Raw genomic sequence first — 15,478 nt, forward strand, 5'->3', positions numbered from 1 at the left:
GGGTGGCTGCCATGTTCTGTGCAGGGCCCAGAACGGTCCCAACCTCACCATGCCATTCTCTGTTCATCCATGGCAGGGCCGTCCCCCAGCGTCAGTTGGGGGATATTAAAAGTTCACTAGGCCACTGCCACCATTAAGGGGCTTTGTAATCGGATAGCTGGGTCTGGGCCCAGGAGGCCTCAAAGTACGCTGCTGCTATCTCTGATGTTTATGAGAGGACATTGATTTCAGAAGTGTTGTTTGCACAAAGATTTCTGTTGCCACAATCTTGATGCCTACATTTTGGGTTGTGTTCTATGGAATGTAGAAATTTATATTCCATGTGGTGGTTCTGACTGTCTTAGTTGGTGGAATGCACCTAGGTGGGTAGTAGTGGACCTGTCTGCTCCTATTCTTCAATAAAATACCCTCACCCACTTACTGGAGGACTTCTTATTATGGACCTTTCAGAAAGCAAAGCTCCCTCCTGCTGTCTGTGGTGGAATGTGATAGTATGGCGGTGCCTCTTGCCCTGGACTGACAGTCTGTTCATATTTCAGCTGCACAACTACTGGCCACAATAAAACCCAGGGAGGCCAGTAGATCCAGGGACCTGGTGGATGGTCACAAGGGCATATTAAGTGGCTTACAATTGGTTGAGTGGATCATAGCGGGAGCATCCATCATATAAATGGACTTGGAATAAAATCAGTAAAAGTGCAGCTAAATTTGGTGGTTTCCAGTTTCTACTGAAAATCAACTATTCCTTTCAGTGGTGTTTTATAGTTACAATTGGTTTTAAATGAAAATCGGAAACCCTACATGTAACATGCCGAAATCCAAAACCAGGCTCATCTAATCTACATATTTTCACCGCCCCTGGACGTGCAAATGACATGTGTTCACAGCCAATGATGAAGTCTTAATCTAGGTGGCTGCCTGTGGCCTTTGCACATTTTTGGTGTCCAGCACAAGAATCTTATGGATGTCACTTCTCATGTGTATGGATCGTGAATACCTGTATTTGCTTTCATGATGATACCATCCCACCCCCATCACACAGGTTAGGATTCACCCAAGAGCATGAACAACATGTTTAAACAAAATGATGATGCACATGGGGCCGATGTGTTATGGTCTGGGTGCTCAGGGTGTAATAAGGTGTGTTCCTGAACACATTGTAGTGTTGGCAGAACTATAAAAAATACTGACTTTAGAGATATCAAGCAGAAACAGAGCCCGAAGAGAGCACAGGACAGGAAACAGCCAGCTTTACCTCCAGCAATCGCACTCGGTTCATAATCAGTCTGTGCTGGGCACTGTCCACGTTGAAAGCCTGCAGAAGAAGAAAGAATAAGAGGAAAACAGTCAGAACTCACTTCTTATCATAAATTAATTTATTATAATAATTTCTTATAGAAGGGGACCTTCTTATCAGACTAACACACCTTTTGACAGAGGGACCAGCGGGTGGGAGAGGGATGAAAATAGTAAATCTCTAGAGCTGAAAGCAACATCCTCCACAATCAAGGGACAGAAGAAGCTCTGGGTTGAGAAGAACAAAGAAGGAACCCTTGCTCAGAGGGCTTGGGGCAGCCAAGCCTAGTGTGAAGTGAAGGGAGTTTTTGGGTCAGAGATATGGAGAAAAAACAGTCTCTATAGTACCGGGCGAAGGGAACCTCATGAGAAAAATGGAGAATGGCTACTATGGTATAGGCAAAGGGAGCTGTGGGACAAGAAGGATAGAGATGTACACTCTAGTGTGAAAAGGAGTTAATTTTGGAATGGAGAGAACGGGCCAGAGATAGCCTCTTCCAGCATTGCAATAGTGTGCTTTGAGGCAAGAGGGATGAAGATGAGGCAATTGTAGGAAGCTGGCCTGGTGTGTGGTGGTTACCTATGGTACTTACACCTTATACCAGGTCAAGGTATCCCCTTTCAGTGAAGTGTAGGAAGTGTCTAGAAGCCAGGCTCTCTAGAGGTAGCTGAGGATGAACAGCAAAGGCTTATCTAGGTGACATGCAGAGCTCAGGCAATACCACTACAGTCACACAGTACTCACACACAAGAAAGAAAACACTTGGTTGTACAAAAATAAAGGCCCTTTATTTTTGGAACAAAGTATCCAATCGGAGGTAAGTAAATACACTATATATATATATATATATATATATATATATATATACACACACACACACACACACTAATAAACAGTAAGAGGCATAAAGAGGTTAGACAACAGTGTAAAATAGCAATCTGCAATAGCAGCCCTAGGGGGAGACCAACTCATATACTAAGAAAGTGGAATGTAAACACAGGGCCCCCACCTAGGTAAGTAAATCATGTAGAGGGGAGCTGGGAGTACTAGGAGACCACACAGGTAAGTAATGGAGTACCCCCCCCACCCCCCCCCCCCCCAGCGACCAGGAATGCAGGAGTAAAACACTGGATTTCCCCAAAACCAGAACAGTCTGCAATTAACAGCAGTGGATAACCGAAGATGGAGACCTGGGGAGAGAGGGGACCAAGTCCAGAAGTGTCTCTGGAGTCCAGGGGGAGTAGGAGATACTACCCACCCAGAGGTACCTTTTGGAGTTGGCCGACAAAGAAGGAAGACAGGTCAGCACTGCAGCACAGAAGCTGTGGAAGAGTTCCTGATGCATGCAAAAGGTGTCCCAAGCTGGAAGCTGGATTGCAGATGGGTGCAGGATGCAGGACCCATGCCACTCAGGATGAGGGAAGATCCACGCAGCCGGTCGTCGATGAAGCCAGGTACCTATAGTTACAGGGGAGTGATGCCTTCATCCCAAGGGAGATTCCTTCTTCGTGTGCAGGCTGAAGAGGTGCAGTCTTCTTAGGATGCACAGCCGTTGAAATGTTGCAAAGCTGGCATGAGTTCCAGATACAATCTTAAGGAAGAGTTTTTCTCGTGGATCTGCAACTTGTAGGTTCCTGGAGGGTCCAGTTGCAGTTCCTGAGGCCAGAAGTCGAAGCAGAGGTTGCAAAGGAGTCCTGCTGGAGTCTTGCAAGCCGAATCTGAGGACCCACCCCAGAGGAAGACCCTATGTAGCCCAAAGAGGGGTTTGGCCACCTAACCAGGTAACTACCTATCAAAGAGTGCCTCTGACGGCACCTGCCTGACCTGGCAGAGTTCCCTGCCAACCTTGGAATCAAGATGGTAAACCCAGGGACCCTCTGGAGAAACTCTGAGCATGCCCCTAGGGTGGTGATGGCAGGGTATTGGTCACTCCCCTTTCCACTGTCCAGTTGCACGCCAGAGCAGGGACTGGGGGTCCTTGAACTGGTGTGGACTTGTTTATGCATGGAGGGCACCAAATGTGCCCTTCAAAGCAAAACCAGTGGCTTGGGGAGGCTACCCCTCCCAAGCCAGTCACACCTATTTCCAAAGGGAGAGAGTGTTACCTCCTCTCTCTCAGAGGAAATCCTTGCTGGTCTGAATAAGATCAAGCAGCAGGAGGGCAGACACCTGTCTGAGGGGTGGCAGCAGCGCAGGCTGCTCAGGAAATCCCTGTAAAACCAGTGGTAGCAATGCTGGGGGTCCTCTAAGGAGCCCCCAGAGTGCATGGAATCATACTTCCAATACTTGCAACAGCTTTGGGGTATGAGTCCGACATGTTTATTACCAAACATGCCTAGGTTTATAGTCACCATTCATAGATGGACATAGGTAGTGACCTATGTCCATTACATATATAAAATGGTGTCCTCGAACTCACAAAGTCCAGTAAAAGGGAGCTGGTGTTCATGGGGGTACCTCTGCGAGTGAAGGGGTGCCCTCACACACAGGTACCTGCCCCCTGCCCTCTGGGCAGAGATGGCCTAGCTTAGGGGTGACTTACAGTAACCTGTAGTGAAACCAGGTGGTGCACCCGGTTCATGCAGACTGCAATGGCAGGCCTGCAGAACCCTTTGCATGGGCTCCCTTTGGGTGGCAGAATAACTGCTGCATCCCCTAGGGATCTCCTGGAACCCCAATGCCCTGGGTACCTATGTACCATACACTATGGACTTACATGGGGGCACCAGTATGCCAATTGTGGGGAGAAAAGGTTAGTAGCAACCACATTTAGAGGAGAGAGCATAATCAGTGAGATCCTGGTTAGCAGGACTCCAATGAACACAGTCAAACACACTGACAACAGGCAGAAAAATGGGGGCAGCCATGACAAGAAAGAGGGCACTTCCCCACAGCAATCCTTCCAGGATGGAGCAGCTGAGACAAAAGCCACAGAGAGAAAAAGAGAGATAAAAACAAGTGGGCTCAAGATAAGACTACCACAGTGTGGAACATGGGTGCCCTGACAAGGGCATGATAGTATGGCAAAATGTTTTATTAATTGTATATACACAATTTCAGGATTAAAGACACAGCTAAGACGCTTGGAAGGGAAATTCAAAGCATTATAAAGTGAGTAAGCCAAGGGTAAATGCAGCCCCACGGATCTCAAACTCCAAGATAAGCTAAAGGAGTTCCAAGAAACAACCGATGGGGAGGTTCTTTATTTGGGCAAGCACACCTGTGCTTATCTTTTGAATGAAATGAATAGACCAGAATGAACCCTGGCATGGGTGCTTAATTTAATGTTGATAACAGTTACATTTCATGTATAACTACGTACAGCTGTGAGTCTACCTCTGCACCAGGAGACACTGTAGATATCTTTAGGCAATATTACAAACGTTTATATTCCCTCAAAATACAATGTGCTTCATCTGACATTGGTGCATATTTGGACACTATTGCTTTGGCATGGATTGAGGGGGAGATGAGAGAGTTGCTGAATTCCCCACTCATTTGAGAGGATGTTAAAAATGCGATCTTGAGTCTTCCTATTGGAAAAGCTCGTGGAAGTGGCAACGTCCATATCAAATTCTATAAAGAATACACAGATATCCTTGCCCTCTGGCAGCTTCAGGTTTATAATGATGCTATTTCTATGGGATGGTTAACCCAACCATGAGGGAATCCATAATCACGGTGCTGCCGAAGTCAGGCAGAGATCCTACGCAGTGTCTTTTTACACGTAGCTATCACTATTAAATAGTAATAATAACATCTTTAAGAATATTCAACCACTGATGAAGTTCCTCGCGATACCAGATTAACCAGGCTTTATACCGCAGAGCTCAACTACCTTTAATCTTCACCCTCTGATGGCCATTCTCCTTTGGGTGGATCTACCGCTATCTGCTGTGGCAGTACTTTTGGATGCTGAAAAAGCATTTAATGCTTGGAATGACCATTAATGAGGGATAGTCTTCACCATATGGGGATGGGTGCCCAAATTTAAATTTATTGAATTATTGTACACCACACCTTGCAGTAGGATAAAGGACAATGATCTATATTCAGAGATAACACCTATCAGCAGGAGCTTGCAGCAGAGCTGTCCTTCAATGCCTTTGATGTTTGCATAGAGGTAGAACTACTTGTCTGTTTCCTTCTTGACTACTGCTCTGCATGCATACTTTACACAGAAAGTAGGCCCTTGGTACTGTCCCTGTATGCAGACCACCTGGTGCTATATTTTAGAACCCCAGTGAAATCCTTGCACCTATGATTTTAGAAAGTTATTTATTTTGGTGGCCACACTGGTTTACAGATTAACTGGGAGAAGTCTGTGATACTACTATTGACAGACATTACTGAATCAATTCCAGTAGATTATCCCTTGAAATGGAGCACAATCTGTGTAACATATCTTGGAATCTATCTTACACTAAATCTCCTGGAGCTGCTTAGACACAAGTTTGGTGATATGGTCCAGACCCTTATAACGCGTAATGAGTGCTGGATTCAGTTGCCACATTTCCCTTGTTAAGCTGACAATATTGCCCAGGTGTTTATACCTCTTTGCAAATATAAATGTAGGCATATTAACAGTATTATTTTAAACAACTTCGACAAACATTGAGCAGATTGATACGGGGAGGCAAGCAACCTCATGTTAAGAGGACGATTGTTACAAATCAGGCTTCTATGTATATTACTTAGTGGCTTTTGGAAACGGCCCTCTAAAGGGTCACCCCCAAAGTTTTTCATATGTAGTCCATAGGGCATGATGCTTTTTAATTAAAAGATAGGACATGTATTTTCACGTTTTACATGTCCTAGTAGTGAAAAACTCGCAAATTCATTTTTCACTACTGTGAGGCCTACCCCTCTCATAGGATAACATTGAGGACTCCTTATTATATTTAATAGGCTGTGATTCCTAAACCAAAGGCGGTAGCTTTGTCATTTTTGGTACCTATGAACTTGTAATGATAAACCCTCTTTAATGATAAGGTTGAATTTATCATTACAAGTTGTAAAATGACACTTTTAGAAAGTTGGCATTTTCCTGCCCTTATCGGTCTGTGACTGCAGACTGCCTTAGGTCACATGACTGAATAAAACTGACAGTTAGGACTTTGTGACTTCCTCCCAGACAGTCAAACAATAGTGGGATCAGCAGAGCTTGAGTGGGCCACTGACTTGATGGGGGCAAAGCTAAGCACAGCCCCACTTATACCTGAATATGCTGTGCTACCACACAATACACTTAACAACCCTGTACTGTCAGTGCAGCCATCAAGGAGCCAGGACAGGGGAAGCAGGAAACTCTTGGTTGAAACTTCAGAGAACCTTTATGGGAACGTCCACCTTCTAGGAGGAGGGCACCAGGGTATAAAATAGGGCTCTCCGACCCACTCTTCAATTCACTATTGGACCTGCAGAAGGACTCTCAGGGGACTGCCTGCTGCTGTGCCATGCTGTGCACCCTGCCAGACTGTTGCTATACCTGACAGGACTGCTTTGCTGCCTGGAGCCTCCCTTGAACTTTCAGTGACCAGCACTGCTGTGGAGCCCTGCATCTTCACCAGCACCCAGGACGTTAGATGGTGACTCCAAGGGCTAGTTTTGCAGGCCTTCTGTTTAGAGCCGCAGGGACATAACAGGCTCTTGAACTTGCATCTGAACCCAGCTTGAGGCCCCAGATGGTCTCCACCTGGTTGTTGTGCTAAAGGTGCCTAAATGGCCATTTTCTAAAACTGAGGACTTGTTTTTTTGAACCTTAAACTTAAAAAAAATAATCGCTCTGGTTCTACTAACTGGATTTTGATGGTTCTCTAATTTTCAAAATTGGTTTGGGATTTTTATTATGTTGTGGTTCACTATATTTCTGTTTGTGTGCTACATAAATTATTAACACATTGCCTCTAAGTTTAGCCTGACGGCTTTTTTAGTGCCAAGCTACTCAAGGTCAAGCAGAGGTTAAATTAGTGACTTTTTGTGGTTCACCCTGCAAGGGATTGCGGCTGTTGCTTGACCAAGGCTCACACCCCAATCAACCAACAACCCATTTTCTCACTGTGGTTCAGGCACATTATTATATCAAATACTGGCCCCCTGACACAGCAACACTGAAACACAGTGGGATAGAACGCACAATGACATGCACTAAACACCTACTGGCAATGATCTGTAGGCAATCCACAGTTCAAACAGCTGAGATTAACGTGATCAGAACAAAATGTCATGATTTGTGGAAACTATCACAGATCTTTGGTCATGAGATGCTATAATCCTCACTTTTACCAGCGCTTAACAATCCGCTGCTCCGACCCCACTAGAGAAACCTGCAACACAAATCATAGGAAAGGTAGAAATAGACATACTAGGGAGACCTCTTCCCCAAATGAGAGCTTGTGGACCCTCAAAAGTTTCAAAATAAAGATGGCAATGCACCTGTAGTCACTCTAATTTACTGTATGCAATCTGCTGCAAAATGAGCTCCTGGTTGAATTAAGTTAAGTCCGAGCACTTACCGGCTTTCCCTAGTCACTCCCTGTTAAATATATACTCCTGGCTGAATCGGGTAAGTCTATCTCCTTTTTGTACTCCTCAGGCTGGAATGGGAGTCAGACAGAGAATGCCAATTATCTGATGAATGGTGGTCCTATTGCTCCGTGCTGGTTAATGACATGCTATTCACTTGCAGACATAAACTGAACCAAATTAAACTGATGCAGAGTATCTATTTCAATCCACTTCGTATAGGTACATTTGTCCCAAATAATAAGAAAAATGTTTAAAGTGCATGTGCCCAATGTGGATACTCTTCATGTTTCATGGACTTGCCCCAAAGTTTTCAAGTACTTGATCAAAGGGTTTGAGCTGATAAGCAAGATGTTATAGTTTCCATTGACTCCTGATGAGCACCACTATGGGTCTGCCATCTCATCACTACGGCCTTATTGCTAGTCAAAAGGAAAGTGGCTTTGACTTGGATGCAAAACATCATCCCCAAGCATAACCAGCGGGTGCAAGATAAACAAACTTGAAATATATTTTGAGGACTTACACCCAAGAGTGCGACCAAGGGATATCTGAAGCCCACTCCGAAATCACCGAGCATAACAAGAAAGGGCAGATTGCTTGCATGGACACTAGTCGACATTAGAAGGCTTGTCAGTGGTTGATGTTGTAATCACAGAGGATTACATTGCAGAATGTGTCTATTTTAGCTCAATTGTGATTTTTGGGAAATTGTGATGACGCTATATACGTTGCCACCGAACAATATACTTTTACTGTATAGTGTCATGTTCTTTCATTATATTTTGTTTTAGCTCATAAATAAAATCTTATGAAAAAAAACATGAAATATAGCCTTTAATCACAAAATTAATGCTCAAAGGTGAAGGTGACCACAGAGTGCTAGTGGTAACATAAAACCATGTAGCCTGAAAAATAGGATACAAGTAATTTGACATCGACAGATAAACATACAAAGAAGGAGAAACAAAAGTGGTAAAATTGAGGCCAGGTTCTGATCCTTAAACTGTGTATGAGGTAAGTTCATTTGGGAAGTCTTTGTAGCCATGTCAATGGCATTCTGACACCTAAGCAAACTGTGGGGTTATCATCTGGATGAAGGCAGTAGTAGAGCACTGAACTGGGCCTATATCACTAAATATAAACAGATGAAGATGGCTGTTAACACTATAACAATTTACAGTCTATGGTCTGGCAAAACGAAGGTACACAGTCTCCTTTTTGTTTAAGCAGGGCGTAGTTTGCCCGAGAACAAGAATGTAGAGAAATGGGTATAGAAAGAGGTGAGGAGAGGCAGGGGTGTGGCTTGGTCATTGAGATTTGGGAGGGGGGTGCTGAGTTTCAGTCTTTCCGACAACCAGGCTAGCACTTTGGCCCTCATTAAGAGTCTGGCGATCTTCAGACCGCCAGACTCATGGTGGTGGTCCCACCAGCGACGGGCCAGCGGTGTGGACGCCAAATTATGAGTGTGGAGGTTTGGCCTGTGCCGAAACAGCCACTTTCCTGTGCTTACCGCCAGGGCGGTCGGACCGTCAGGCCGGAGATAAGCATCTCTGACCCAGTGGTCCACCCAATACCGCCGGCAGTATCATGAGCCCGCTTTCCGCCTGGGATTCGCCATGAAATCGCTGGCAGAAAGGCTACCGGTGACAGTAATTTGCATTCCTGTCGCCCGTAGACGGCTCCCCCACCCCTCCATCTACCCAGGAGCCCCCCACCCCCTTCCCTTACAACATTCCCACACCCACCATTCTGAACCCCAAGTAACACCGCCACCCCGATTAGTGACTCCCTAACCCCTTCATACACATACTTACTCCCCACCCCGATCCCTGTACTTACCCCCCACACCTCCCGCATACACGCACACACCCACAGACATGCACACCTTGACTCGTTCACAACACCCTTACACTCAAGCACACACACACAACACCCCCCAAATCCCTACACGCACAGCACCCCCACACACACACGCACTCACTACATTCACCCCCATTGACACGCATACAGACTACATTTCCCACCCCCCTTTCCTCAACATGCATACACACACATCCTCCACCCGTCTACATGCATACACACATGCACCCCGACCCAACATTCACATTCACCCACACACGCATCGCCATCACCACATTTACACACAGACACACATGCACGCACAAACACTCTCCCCCATTCTTGACATGCATACACACACGCACACACATCCATTCACACACCCCACCACCCTCCCCTGGTGGAAAACACTTACCTTGTCCAATGAGGTGCTCCTCCGCGAGGGGACGGGACCCGGCACTCCCAGCGCCAGCAGAGCCCCACCATCAGGACACCACCAGGCTATATTACAGATCATAATACCACTGCTGGAGTCCTTCTGGTGGGGTGGGGGACAGCTGTGGAACCGCCTCTGCGCCTCCAACCGTCAACATGGCCACAGGAGGATTTCTGCCCAAACTGTGGCAGAAATCCTTCAGTACTCATAATTTGGCAGTCGGGAAACCGTCAGTACTGGCGGTCTTCTGGCACCTGTGGCTTCGGCGGTCTTAGGAAAAGACAGCTGAAGTCAAAAAGAGGGCCATAATGTTTAAATACATTGGGGCATATTTATAAGAAAGTGGTGCATCGGTCCTGAAGCTATGCTCCTGAGGAGAGGACAGTAAGAAAGTGCAAGATTGTGCCTGTGTGCATGTGTGAGAAAACATGTAAGAGGTCACACAAAACGTTGACTAACAGACAAAGATGGTAAGAACAAACTCCACCTTACATGAAGGAGTAGTGGAACCTGTGAAACAAAATCTGCGTAAACAGGTTGAATTTTAGTAATTGGAAGAATGGGCCTAGAGGACACAAACACACTTTTATGTACCACGTGGTTCCAAATGGAGACCCAGGCACACCAGCAGAGAAAGGCTGAGTTAGTCAGCAGTGGCAATGCCTGGCACAAGTGGCAATCTTTTGGTGTAAGTATGACAGCCGGGAGAAGTGGAAAGTGACTTAGGAGGCCAAAACAGACGTGCGTGAAAAAAGCATTGGTTTGATGCCAGGGCCTAGAGTGAAGACAGCAGGAAGCCGGTATCAATTCAGATGCTGAACCTGGATCAAAAACTAGAGACTGGGACAAGTCCGGAAACAAACAAGAAAGAAGCCTGTTATGTGAATAAGGTGCAGGGCCTTAAAAAAGAAAATACTGTGTTTGGTAAAGAAAAATTATGAAGGAAGTAATCGCCTGGGGTTCAAGGCAACTCAAAAACTTGATATAATGGGGATCGAAGGTAACAAAATAGGGAGGGGGCAGATGAGGTCTGTATGGGAACAATTGTTATGTGTGGAAAGCAATGCTTCCCAAACTTTTTAGAAACACAACCCAATCGTTATAGCAACAAACCTTTGCAGCCCATTTAGCTTTAATGAACATGAGATAAGATTTTTTTAATGTAATATCAGACATGCCTTCAAAAAAGCTGTGAATTATCAAAATACCAGACTGTTTACAATGTCTTTGCCTTTTCTCTTTAACAGCAATTGTTGGTAAAAGTAACAACCTTGACCACGCCCTTCGATGTCTTAATGTGACTGCAGCCAAGATCGTGATCTACCCATATAAGTTGTAGATTGTGAACTGCAGTGGAGATGGAACACTTTTCGGAGTAGGACACTGGCTTGTGGCATCGCTCACTAGAATAACAAGGCTTCTGAAAAATCTTTGTGTTGATACCAGTATGTGTGTGTCTGTATGTTTACATAGGGCAAACACCGCCCAAGGACACTGGAGCACTATACATGAGCAACAGGTTACATTACATAAGGTCAGTTTCATTTTAGTTTAAGCCCAGGAGATTAACGGTCCAATGTATAAATTCTTTCGCAACAGATTATGTTTACTGCCAAAATAATGGTCTGCCCACCAAATTTAGAAGCGGGTGGACCATAGTTTGGCCATAGAATAAACCACTCTGTCTCTACTGTGGCCAAAGTTATTTGACAGCCCGACAGAGAATTGCCTATATGTCCACCCGCCCAATCTGGATGGGCAGACATATAGCTTTTCTTCACTGCCAGAAACACTGTGGCGGTGAGGGGCAATAAGACACCAAAAATTCTCTCCTTACCATGGGAGATGACTCTCATGGCATGAGAGTGTTGTTTATTTTATTTCTCAAAACAAAATCCCACTTTGGGGTTTTATTTCTGAAAATGAAAAAAACTTTGCTATAAGGCTCCATTTTGTCTGACAGGGCCATACGGAAAAGTTCAAATGCATTTACTGGAACAACCTTAACAGACGTTCCTGTGAGTGCTTGAAATGTCCTTTGGGCTGACAGACATTTTAGAATTTGAGCTCAGGACCTCAGCCAAAGCAACAAAGTAAATTACTCTGTTGCCCTGGCAGAGAACGACACAACCACATATTCTAAATCGGGCCCTCAGTGATTTTCCGGAGCCAATGCTGGGACTCGAACCTGGTTCCCGAAATCCAGTGTCAGCACCTCTGGCTGTTAGGTCACATCCATATTTCTCAACTTTTTTTTTTTTAACAGATTTTATTAATGTTTTTAGGATAATACTCAATGATCATACAATATTTCAGAATATTGCCCTAAGCCCTCCACTCCATCTCCCCATTACGGTGCCGCCACACCTGCTAGACTTATAACCTGTCGTGTACGATCTGTGTAAGTGCGTGTGTTTATTCACTTTTGCGCTAGGTGAATGCTATCTCAGTAACCTTACTAGTCAAGCTTCCCCCATGGGCAGTTCCTTACTCTGTTCTAGGAGGTGTTTGTTCCTGGTGGGTGATAGGTGGCAAAAGCTCTCTGGGTTCACTGAGGGATAGCCTATTTTTATCTTTCAGGGCTTCAACCAGTTATTCCCATATTCGCATTACATCCGGTGAACCCCTGCCCTGCCTGGTCTCACGTTGTAAAACTAAACTCTCATATTCCGCCCATCGCTCCAGTTCCTTCTTCCAGCCAGTTAGCCAGGGGCCTGAGGGACGTTTCCCGTTCCTTGTTATTTCTCTCTTTGCCAGTATGTACGCTAGGTCCTGTAGCCTACTAGTGGCCTTGTTCTTGGAAGTGTGGGGCAACCAGTGAAGGAGACCGTGTCCAGGCGTGCAAGGGATATATCGGTCCAGGACCAACGCCATATGAGTCGTTACCCCCACACCAATAAGCGGTTAGGTTCGTACAAGTGCACATCATGTGTATGAATTCTGCAACAGCTTATCCGCAATGTGGACATTTAGCATCTATTACCTGAAAGTGGTTGCGGAGCCGGCTAGGGGTGAGATATGTATTACATAGAAGTGTATTCATTTGACCCAGGCATTTCTAGATACCTTTGGTGCTCTCTCTAATATCTGCCCTCAGGATTTCTCCGGTATCGGGATCCCCTATTCTGCCTCCCATTTCATACGCAGGTCCTCCAGGGGATGTAATGCTCCCACACATATAGCCTCGTATAATCGGGTTACTATCTTATATATACTTTCCGAGTTTATTATATAGTTGCTGACTCTATGGGGTCGCGGTTCTGTGCTCCCCGAGTGCCAATGTTTTTGGATGGCGTGGGTAACAGCATGGTGTAACAGAAAGTGACCTTGTGGGAGATCATACTCCTGCCTGAATTCCTCGAAGGGCAGGAACCCCCCATCCCTGTACAGGTCCCTCAGCCGTGTAGCCCCCGCATTCACCCAGGATGTAATCCCCCCCAAATCTCCCCTATGGGGCACTACACTAGCCAAATCATTGTGATGTCAGGTGAGTAAGGTGTACCCGTGTCAGTCTTTTGGAGACACCGGTTCCAGCATTTACAAATGACACAGACCTCTAGGGTGTCTGACTGATCAGGTCCGGTGAATTTAAATAGCATTCCTACCAATTGAGGGAGATGGGGGAGCGCTGAGGCTAGCCCACCCGTTCAGAGTCGATGCCTTTCTATCCACTGGGTCAGCCATAACCATATTTCTCAACTTATGTGTGAAAGTAATACACCAGTGGGATGATTGTGTATGATCATGTATTTTGAGCACGTTCTCTGCTGAAATGGCATTGTAATGTTTTTTTAAAAACAGCAAAAAATACTGCAAGATTCACCCAGGGTCCTACTTGTGAATAATTGCAAGGGTTTGTTTTAAGCTTTGTACTAGTGGTTCTGGAACAATTTTTAGACTGGGGTGCTGACATCAATGTTAAATCACTGATGTTATAGTGATTGTGGAAAATGTGAGCTTCAGACAAAGTGTAGTAAATGTATTCAACAGGAGAGTTGTCAGAGTGTAAAATTTAGCTAGTGGTGTATTTTGACCACCCACCAACTTAAATGTAACACAGACAAGACCGAGGCAGACCCTATGCCTGAAAGATGCCCCTCTCCCAGGTCCTCAGGAGGGAATAGTTGAAAGCAGGCATTATATTTGAGAACTATCCTTTCAACCACAAATAAAATCTGTGGTTGGCACATGTTTTCAGCTGCTGCATACTCTAAAAAAGTTCTTACCTTGTCTATCTTTCTCAGCAAGAAAGACAGTCATCCAGACACTTATAACGTCCAAATTGGACTATGGAAACACATTTTATCTGGGACTCCCAGAATATCTTTCTTAATAAGCTTCAAATGGTCCAGAATACAGCAGCCCACATTCTCCTCAACCTAACTCCAAGAACTCATGTGACTACACATCTGAGTGCCCTTCTCAGGCTTCCGATAAAGAAAAGAATCCTTTTCAAAACATACATTTTGGTCCATAAAGCACTGCACTTTACAGGTGCAGGTTATCTCAAGAATAGGATTAAATACTAAGCCCCCTTCAGAAATCTGCAGTTATCTAACAGCTTGCTGGCAAGGATTTCTAAGATTCGCCCAATGAGAAGTGGAGGTCGGACTTTCTCCTATCTCAGGCCAGTCGTCCTGAACAAGCTCCCTTTTGAGCTACGCTCAGTGGTAGATATATCTGTGTTCAGCAAAAAGTTAAAAACCTGGTTTTTCCAACAAGAGTTGCTTACTGCAAGTGACCATACGGCATAGCACCGGGACGCTCCAAGAAGTAGCTGTGCGCTTTACAAATCTTATTCATATCATATCTGTCATAAATAAAAACTAAAGCATTGTGCAGTGGCGCACTGTCATTTCTAGACAACACATTTTCCACTAAAATGGGCATTACATATACACAGACATTGAGTTTTACTGATAAAAATGCATAGCACACAGAAGATAGTGTGTAGAAATCGAGTTTCAGTTAATGTTTATCAATTGCGCATCACCGAGTAGAAGTGTCTTGATTTGTTAGGATCCTATTAAAATCTTGTATCCATCACATTTCAGAACTGCAAAAAACGTGCTTTATTTTTCATTTCCTAACTGCTAATATATTGTGAAATATTGGTACCTTTTATTTACGGGTATCTTTAATTCGCTGTGTGTCAAAAAAATGACACCCATGATTTCCTTTCGCACTCCCTGTACCCCAGCAAGATTGTCGCATGCTTCACTTAAAACGCTCATCCAACTTTGCAGTCATACAAAGAAATAAGCACTAATCCTTCATATTAAAAGAATAAGCAGCAATTTGTCAGAAGATACAGCCTGCAATTTGACCTCTGTCTTTAGAGGACCGCAAATGTGACAACATAAATACAATACATAAGC

General features: G+C 44.9%; 1 protein-coding gene across 5 annotated transcripts in view; it reads right to left on the bottom strand.

The window, feature by feature from the left end:
- UNC13D (unc-13 homolog D) overlaps nt 1-15,478 on the bottom strand; it is an 876,342-nt gene that overhangs the window by 569,730 nt on the left and 291,134 nt on the right. For all 5 annotated transcript variants that reach the window (XM_069200183.1, XM_069200186.1, XM_069200185.1 and 2 more), the window contains exon 5: nt 1,256-1,315. In XM_069200183.1, the coding sequence (XP_069056284.1) occupies nt 1,256-1,315 (60 nt within the window). The remainder of the gene's footprint in view (nt 1-1,255; nt 1,316-15,478) is intronic.

Source organism: Pleurodeles waltl, chromosome 7 (assembly GCF_031143425.1).
Source record: "Pleurodeles waltl isolate 20211129_DDA chromosome 7, aPleWal1.hap1.20221129, whole genome shotgun sequence".
NCBI lineage: Eukaryota > Metazoa > Chordata > Amphibia > Caudata > Salamandridae > Pleurodeles > Pleurodeles waltl.